The sequence below is a fragment of the Strix aluco genome, chromosome Z (assembly GCF_031877795.1).
Source record: "Strix aluco isolate bStrAlu1 chromosome Z, bStrAlu1.hap1, whole genome shotgun sequence".
Lineage (NCBI taxonomy): Eukaryota > Metazoa > Chordata > Aves > Strigiformes > Strigidae > Strix > Strix aluco.
In genome coordinates this window covers 15,791,825-15,800,944 of record NC_133971.1, presented here as the reverse complement: position 1 = coordinate 15,800,944, position 9,120 = coordinate 15,791,825, and the positions used below count along the sequence as shown (strand labels likewise).

Sequence of the window (9,120 nt, the reverse complement as noted above, 5' to 3'; positions counted from 1 at the left end):
CAAGAATGCTTTATCTACACAAAACATCCTATTTCACATCGTTTGTTCATTCCTCCAGCGGCCCTGCCCTGCGGCGGGGTGACCGGCACATGCAGGCGGGCGGGCCGCGGGGCCGGGCCGGGCCGGGCCGGGCCGGGCGTAGCGGGGGCCGCGGCGGCGCCTCCGCCGGCGGCAGCGGAAGATGCAGGAGGGACAATAGCAGCAGGAACGTAAAGAAATGCGTAACTAAAGGTGGGGCGGATCGGCAACTCAACTGTCACGAAATCAAAGATCCGAAAAAGGGAAGTGCTCTTCTTCTTTTTTTGCCTTTTTATCCCCCGTGTGTTTCAGGAAAAGAAACTTTTTCTTTTCTTTTTTTTTTTTAATTTTTTTTTTTATATTTTTTTTTCCCCCGACCTCTTTCGCTCTCTCTCCCGCCTTATCAAAACGGATTTGATTCTCTCTGGGGTCTCCGTACCTCTCCGCGAACCCGCCTGGCAGCCCTCCGACGGCGCCCTCGCAGCGGAGGGAGCCGGCGGCAGATAGCTGCTCTTAAATAAACCATAAAAATTAAGAAAACAAAACCAAAATGCAAATTTCTTTGCAAAGCCGGCGGGCGGCCGGCGGGAACGCCGGGTCGTGGGGAGGGAGGGAGGGAGGGAGGGAGGGAAGCAGGGCCGAGCTCGGGGGGGCCCCGATTTCTTTCCGCCGCCGGGGAGAAGGGGCCGCCGGGCGGGCCGGGCCGCAGAGGGCGGAGGGGATGCGCGGGAATGCGCGGAGGCTGAGGGGGCCCACGGAAGGAGGGGGGGCAGAAGGGGGGGCGGGACGGGGGGGGTGTCTCGGCCCACAAACCAGTCTGTTGACGTCTGATTTCAGATCCTGAGTCGACTCCCTGGTAAGTCAGGTGTGGGAAGGCGGGGGGCCGGGGCGGGCCGGGGCGGGCGGGCGAGGCGGGGGCGCGGGGCGAGGCGGCGGCGGCGGCGGCGTTGTGGCGGGACGAGGCGTCGGCCATTAGGTGAAGCTCATGGAGACTGTGTGCTCTAGTGCTTTGCGGCGGAGGGAGGCGATGCTGGTTCCCCGCCACACGTCGCTGCTGTCCGGGGAGCTGCAGAGCTGGGGCGAGCCCGTCACGTTGCTGGGGCCCGGCAGGGAGGCGGGCACCATGCCGGGGAAGGCGGGCTGGTAGAGGTGCGACTGCAGCCCGGCGCCGTTGGAGCCCGCCAGGCTGTTGGAGAGGCCCATGGAGTTGGGCGGCGGCCCAGCTGCCAGGCTGCACTGGGAGAGGGACTGCGCCATGGCCTGCTGCCGGCCCAGCGCCGGCGGCAGCGGCAGCTGCGACACGCCCGGCATGGCGGCGGCGGCCCAGCGGGTGTCGTTGGCGTGGAAGGAGCAGAGGCTGTCGCCCATGGCGGCCGCGGCGGCCGCGGCGGCCGAGGGGAACTGCGGCAGCCCCGGCGTCGGCAGCAGCGTCCCCGGGGCGCGGAAGACGTTGGTGGTCTTCTTGCGCTTCTTCCACTTGGCCCGACGGTTCTGGAACCAGACCTGCCGGCGGCGGGCAGCGACACGCACCGTTAGCCACCACCCACCCGCCCTGCGGCCGGGGCGCGGCTCGGGGAAGCAGGATCCGCCACCCCCGACCCGGCCTCCTGCCGCCCCACGCCCCCCACCCGGTGCCTCCCCCCACCCCGGGCCGTTGTCTCTCCCACGGCCGCTCTCCAGCCCCGCAGCTCCGCGCGTGTCCCCGCCACGGGTTAACGAAACCGCTGGAACTTTTTATAACGAAACCGATCGATGTGTCTGTCCCGGGACTGAGCCGCCTGCGGCCTCCCTCCTTCGGGAGGAGGCTCCAGGAGAGGAGCCTGGCCTCTCCCAGGGAAAAAAAACAAAACAAAACAAAACAAAACAAAACATAACAGCACGATAACACTAACGAAAAATAAACGACCGGCCCAGGGCTCTTGCCCTTGCCTGGAAGCGCTGGCGGGGCGCGGCGGGACGGGGAGCCCTATCCGGGCCAGTCCGCGCCGCCCGGGGCAGGAAACCCTCCCGCCAAGCCGCCCGCGTTTGGGTTTTGTTTGGTTTTTTTTTTTCAAAAAAAACCCGAAGGTGGTTTAGGTAAGCGAGTGCTTGCGGTGCCGTAAGGGATGAAGTGGCGGGTCTCGCCGCACCGCTGCCGAAAGCACCGGGGGAGTTGTGAGGGGGGAAAAACGGGTCCGCTTGACAGAGCGGAGGAGCGCAGTGCCCGAGCTGCGGGAGTGCGAGGCGTCGTGCTGCGCCCCCGAGCAGAGACGGGCGGGCGCCCATTAGCGGGAATGAACAGCCGTTGGCGAACTAAATGCTATATGAATAATCGAAAAATTGCGTTCAATTATATTTTAGGGTTAATAGTTAAATTGCGGCTACAAAATCTTTTTATGTTTCATGGTTTACTGGTGTTGTAAAGAATCTCCATCAGGTCTGATCGCCTCAGCTCATAGCTACGCTGCATATGCTTTTAAAACGTGAATGTTTCCAGTTGAAAACTAGTGCATGACAGATTAAAACGCAGGGAAAACCTGGGGGAGGTTTTGAAAATGCACACATGACAACTCTAGAAATATGTCAACCACGAGCGTTTGGCAACTTTGGACTCCTTTTAAAATGCAACTAGCCCCTGAAAATTATTAATACAACAGTGAGAATCTAATGGAGGTTGGAATCTAAAAATCTACCTTGATGATGTCTGCTGTTACAGTAATATAGACATACTGTAAATGTATTTTAAAATATATAGCCCATTTAATTACCCAGCTATAAATGGGGTAGAGAAAGAGAGAAGGGGAGACACTATCACTTTTGTTTTAATTCTTCTCTCTCTTTTTTTTTTTTTTTTTTTTTTTTATATACACAGGACCCGAAGCTTTATGAAGATCTCATTGGAATCCAGCGGATGATTAATGTGAAGATTTGGTAGGAAATCTGGAGAGCTGTATTAAAGCTCAGATCTCAGGTTCATTTCGATCAGCCAGCCGTGAACTCTGGGCCGAATTCATTACACTTTAATAGTGCTGGGAGAGGAAGAAAATGCAATTTCTCATTCCATTAGAAAACTAGAAAATACTCTCAGCTTGTCCCCTATTAAGATGTGGCAGGTGACGGGACCATTGTGGGGGACACGGTCAATGGAATTACAACACATTATTTTTGTTCGTATAAAATATTGAAAGGCAAGCCTGACTGTGCAGAAGTTATTTCACTGATTTGGTTTTTATGTAAATAAAATATTGAAAGTTAATTAATCCGTGCTAGAGACTAATGATTATGCTTATTATATTGCATTTGATCGCGTAATTTGCATGATTCTCGCATTGCTGCTTAATAAGCCATTCCAGGTTATAAATAATTCTGAAATTGGTTTCTAATAATGGCATGCTATAAAAAGAATGGTTTTATTACAGCAGACTGAAAAGCAGAGCAATATCAGACGTGGAATTGGACTCCCGTTTAAGCACCAGCCGCTTTAATAATTATTTAAATGTATCATATACATTAAATACAGATCTAAAATGAGGAGAGTCGTGATTTATCCTAGCATCTAAAACCCTTAAAAACATATACAGCCGCTGTAAATTAACTATTTGGAGCATTCCTTAATCAGTTTGGAGCCCACATAATGCAAGGAATGTGTAGGCAATCTGTTAACTATAAAGAAAACAGTAAAGTACTCATATAAGAACATAAACCAATTACTATTTAATTTAAATTTGGTCAAGGAGCAGTGATACATCGGATTGTGAAGTAAATACATTAAATAAATTATTTTGCCTTAGATTACATAATGTTAATCATTTTGAAGTGTTAATTAAGAAGGTTATGTTGATCTGATTACTTTTTAAACTACAGAACATTATTGTAAAAAATATTTAAATTGCCACTCTATTAAACTGTTTTTATCAGCAGTCTCGAGCTATTAGCATTGGTTTAAGATTATGCCGAGGCCATTAAAACACTTTGTCTTTCTTCCTACGAATTTCTTTGATGTGCTGTTAGAAAATAACTATTTCCATTTTATATTTTATATTTTACTTCATTTACCACACTCCTAATATTGAAATTGGTATCATTAACCTTTGGGAAACCCAATAAAGTTTAATAGACCTCGTTTTCTTTTTTCATAGAGTCAGTTGTCCAATTATATTTTATTTGTGAATCTAATTTCTTTCTTAATTTAAACTAATTATAGTCCTGTGTAGGCTGAATCAAATTGTTTTACTTTTTAAGAGCAGACGTGCATTTTCTGTCACATTCGAGAACGGAGTCGGTTTCCGTTCATAAAAACGTTCATTTAGGGATTTCTTTTGGCGTGTCTTTATTTAGCCGACGAGCCTGGGCTTACGGAGAGGGATTTTGAACACCGGCTGCGGTAAAGTGCGGCGGCATTCGCCGTGTGCTGTGCTGAGCAGGGATGCACGTCCCACAAGTGCTTCCATTGTGCTGGCTTTGGTTCCTTGGAAGGGACTCGCCCAGAAAGTCGCTAAATACCCTTCCATTCACAAGAGCCACATTGAGCAGTCTAGCGGTTGGATCCATCCCCCCCTTTTCCAAATTTCGTTTACATTTATCTGCCTAAGTAGTTTCTTAGGTGCCTGTGTGCAAATATGTATATGTGCGTATCTACATATATGTACTTTAGTGAACAAAGTACGCCTAGACGTCGAAGTTACTGGCTACCCCAGCCGTCCCCAGGCGTTACAAAAGCCAGTATGGGGAAATTCCGAGTCCAAATACAACTGCCTTTTACCGAGGTGCCTTTCCACAAGCATTCCCCCGGCCCCCGCCCCGACCCTCCCGGCGGCGGGCTCCGCGGGACGCCCCATCCGGGCGGTGCCGGCGCCGCGGCCCTGCGGCCGGCAGCACCCTGGACAGCGCATCCGGGGGGAGCCGCCGGCAGCACCGCGGGCAGCGGGGACCGGGGGCAACTCCCCGGCGGCTTGGGCTCGCCTCAGCGCCGAGCTACTGCGAGGACTGAGGCTCGCCGCTCTCGGGCTGTGCCTCCGCGGGCTCTTTCCTGCCCCTGGTTGGGTCGTGGAGCGGGGGGAAAGCCCCGCCCGCGCCCCGCTCGGACCACCGCGCTGGAGACGTGTAGGGGACAAGGGGACGGCCCAAGGGGACGACTGCGCGGAAACGGGGGCGGGGGGTGACCGATTTCAAGGCTTCCTGACCAAACTGTTGCCTTCAGGGGTGGGTTTCCTCCCCCGCCGTCGGGCTGAGGTTTGGGGGCACCCGCCCACCCGCCCCGTTGTGCCTGGCCTCGCCGCCGGCCGGCCGTGCCTCCGCCGGTACGCCCGGGGAAGGGGCCGGAGGGCGCGGCGGGGGTGGGCACTGCGCGGGGACGGCGGCTCATACCTGCACCCGGGACTCGGTGAGGCCGATGCGCAAGGCCAGCTCTTCCCGCATGAAGATGTCCGGGTAGTGGGTCTTGGCGAAGCTCCTCTCCAGCTCGTTGAGTTGCGCCGGCGTGAAGCGGGTGCGGTGCCGCTTCTGCTTCTGCTGCCCCTGCTGCTGCCCAGCCTGGCTGGGGTTCTGGCCGCCCTGCTGGCCTTGCTGTTTGTCGGGGTCTTTGGCGCTGACGGCTAAGGAGCTGGGGTTGGATCCCACCGTGGTGATGTCCTCCCCCGGCAGCAGGGTGGTCCCTTCCACCGTGTCCGAGTTGGGAGCCATGTCTCCCGGGTGTCCCCCCGGATCCGAGCCCCCTACGCCCAGCCGACACTTCACCGCCTCCCGGTGTCCCAGCAGCTCGGCCGCGTCTTTCATCCCTGCGGAAGCAAAGGAGCCGCGGTCACTCCCCTGCAGCAGGGCATGTATCCACTAGAGCCGCTTGCCAGCGCACCGAGCCGGCGAGAGGCATCCAGCCACCGCCGCCGCCCCGCCGCCCCCCGCCGCCCCCCGGCCGCCCGCCAGCCCCGCAGCCCGGCTTGGCTCCGCGACGCAACCCGGGCGGGGGAGAGAAAACTTTACACCGAGCAGCTCCTCTTCCTGCTTAAATAACCTGCTGCCTGCCGGGCCTCCCCTTGCGAGACCAAGGGAGGGGAAGCGGGGGAGGGCAAGTTTTGCCATGTTCAGCCTGGGTTTTCCAGCGGGGCTGGTAAAAGAAAGAGACGGAGAGAAAGAAAGAACACTCGAGCCGCCCTGCTGCCGGGCGCTTTACCTCCCCGACAGATGTGAGGGGACCTCGGTCACCCTGGCCGATCTCTTCCGTCTCCTCCCTCCGCTCCTCTAAACAAACGCGTGAATAACCATAAATAGGTAGATACAGCTATTTCTCTTTTTTTTTTTTAAAGGAAAAGAAGGAGAGAGGGAAGCGAGCAGGCGAGCAGGAAAAGGCCACCCAGAACTCCTCCGTAAATATCATCGAGCTCATCTGTCCTAAAATAATAATAATCATCATCATCATCACCATAGTAATAATGTGTAGGTATGTATATAAAAACAGGGGAGAGAGAAATTAAATGATCCACAACTCGCTGTAGATATACATACTCCGTAGGTCTCACTCTCTTTTTTTTTTTTTTTTAATGTTAAATCAAATTAAACTTTAATACAGTACAATTACTTTTAAAGGAATTAGCCCATTTAGATCGCATTAAGGTAAAATAAGGAACAAATTGTCAATTTCCTGCCCCGGCTTCCTCCCCGCTCGCCTCTGCCGTCGCCGCCGGTGCAGCCGCCGGTGCAGCCGCCGCGGGGCGGGGGGGTGCTGGGGGAAACTCACCGAGACGGGCGTCCAGGAGGTCGGCGTGAGACAGCATCGCGCACCGCTCCAGGGCGAAGGCTGTTCCCCCCCAAATTTTAGCGGCCTTAAGTTATTTAAAATAGATATAAGATATAAGATATAAGATATATATATATATAGATCGCCTAAATGAAAGAAAATTCGGTGTGTGGTTAAAAAGGGGGTCTCTTGCATTATAATGTCCTTTAGAGAGACGGGGAGGTGCTTAACACTTCAATGAACCCGTGAGCAGCTCGGCGCGGGGACCAATCAGGAGGGCAGCCTGCAAATGTCAGCGCCCGGAGCGCCCCGCTCCGCCCGCCCGCCGCCCGCCCGCCGCCGCCCCGGCCTCCCGCCGCCCCGGCCCGGCCCGCACCGCGCCGTCGCTCCCTTCCCTACTCCGCTCGCCTTCGCCGCCATCCTTCCCCCTCTCCCCTTCTCTTCCAAATGCACATTTGCCACCCTCCTCCCGCTCCGGGTCACCTTTGATTTATTGTTTTTTCTTCTTTTTATTTCCCTTTTTTTTTAATGCCTCCTGGGACCCGATTCTGTCAGGCTCCCGGGGGGGGGTGGCTCGCAAACCCAGCGCCCACCGGGGGGATGTAAGTGGGTGAGCGCGGGCGGCTGCGCGGCGGGGGGGGGCGGGCGGCGTTGGTCCCGCTCGCCGGCCGCCCCGGGGACCGGGGGCAGGGACGGCGGCGGAGAGCGCGGCCCGGCTCTCCCCTACCCGCCGCCGCCGCTGCCGGGCCTCGACGCTGCGGGGCGGAGAGGAAAGAGACACTTGCCCGAGTTCCCGCAGCGGCCCGGGCCGCACAGGCTCGCCTGGGCCCCGGGACTCCCGCCACCCCGTCCCGTCCCCGCTCGGTGCCGAAACGCACCGCAACACGGGAGCCGTGCATCGCGCGTCCCGGCCGCCCGGGGAGCGCGGCCGCCCTGGCCGCGGTGTAAAAGCCCGTAAGCCCCGTTTTTTCGGGTGAAGTTTCCAAGTTCGGCTCGCCTACAAACTCAGTTTAAAGCAGTAAATAAAGTTAAATGCTTTTTATTTTCCTCTTGAATATGTTAAACTACTTGAACAATTTAAAGAGCTTTGCACAAGTGAAGCGAACCATTTCTAATGTTCTGATTTTTCAAAGCCAGCCAACAACAAAGTTTAGATTAGTAATATATTTCTAACCAGAGTAATTTTCAAGATCATTAGGCATTTATGTAATTAGTGCCAAATCTATAAGCTTTTATTACGATTATTAGAGTAAAATCAGTATAAATTTGTACTAATTTACTACTGTTTAGACTTGGCTGTCAAGCCAAGAGGTTCTTATTGTAAATGATAACTGAGGAAATTAAGTGCAAAATTCTGTACCATTTCTGATCCGCTCCTAAACAATCCGTTTCAATTGTATTTGTAGCAGAACATAATGCCCTTTTAAAGTTATTTGACTTGTATTTTTATTTGCAAAACAAGAAAAATACCCTCTACCCGGGCACAATGAAAACTGATATTTACTACTTCCAACTTGATTAACATTGATTTTTAATTCAAAAGTGATGCAATTAAGATTATTCATTTAGTGCAAATAAAGCTTCCACCAAAAAGGGAACCCAGTGAAGTCTGTGTTAAATAACACAGCACCAATGCCTTTTTTTTTCCGCCATCCAATTGACTTACACAAAACATTGTAAATACTGCATGCGAACAGATGCAAGAGTGGTTTTGTTTGCAGCTCAGACGTGCAGGGGTTTCGGCAGCGACTGAACAAGGAGACAAAGGAACCGGCCGACCGATCTCTAGGGCAGTTTTGCTGCTGCTTTTTTTTTTTTTTTTTTTTTTTTTTTTCCCTCCTCCCTGCTCAGGCTACATTGATTCAATTCAGCTTTCGAGACGTCGGGCTGTTCCAGTGAACCTGGGTGCCCGGGAACGGCCGCTAAGAGCAGGGAGAGAGACCCAGAGCCAGGCCACAATTTAGCTGGAGAGGGAGATGAAAGAAAAACGTGGAGGTGGGGTGGGAGTTTCGGGATTTTTTTTCTTTTTTTTCCCGGTTGGATGGGGGACGGCGAAGATGGCTCATTTGTTTTGCTTTTTCATCCCTCGAAAGCTGCGGGTCCGTGTGCAGCTCCGGGGCAGGAGGGGAAGCCCCGGCGGTGAAAATTCCCGAGAGCCGCCGCCCGGCCCGCTGATGGGCAGCGGGACCCGCGGAGCCGGCGGAGCCGCCGGCGTGGAGCCTGCGCGGGGTCGGCGGGCGCCGCGCGTCGCGCAGCCGTCCGCGGCCGGGGCGGGTCTGGCCCTACCCGGGGCCGGAGTTACGCGAGCGGCCGGGGGCCGGCTCGGGCGTTTGGGGTTCAGTTTTAGGTGTCGCTACCGGCTGCAGCGTCCGGGCGCTGCCGACGGCCGC

General features: G+C 54.5%; 1 protein-coding gene across 1 annotated transcript; it reads right to left on the bottom strand.

Moving 5' to 3' along the window:
* Positions 1 to 942: 942 nt before the first annotated feature.
* OTP (orthopedia homeobox) lies at positions 943 to 6,767 on the bottom strand. The gene is made up of 3 exons (XM_074813224.1): positions 6,731 to 6,767; positions 5,365 to 5,774; positions 943 to 1,521 (listed from the first exon to the last, which is right to left on the bottom strand). The coding sequence occupies exons 1-3, from the start codon at positions 6,765 to 6,767 to the stop codon at positions 991 to 993; spliced, it is 978 nt and encodes a 325-aa protein (XP_074669325.1). The 3' UTR covers positions 943 to 990.
* Between the last annotated feature and the right edge of the window lie 2,353 nt (positions 6,768 to 9,120).

What these genes read in the sequence shown, in the direction of transcription:
- OTP (XM_074813224.1), bottom strand. Translation starts at nt 6,767, where the DNA reads ATGCTGTCTCACGCCGACCTCCTGGACGCCCGTCTCG. An exon ending in CCTCCTGGACGCCCGTCTCG is followed by an intron (nt 5,775 to 6,730) that starts GTGAGTTTCCCC and finishes TTGCTTCCGCAG; the next exon opens with GGATGAAAGACGCGGCCGAG. An exon ending in TCACCGAGTCCCGGGTGCAG is followed by an intron (nt 1,522 to 5,364) that starts GTATGAGCCGCC and finishes CGCCGCCGGCAG; the next exon opens with GTCTGGTTCCAGAACCGTCG.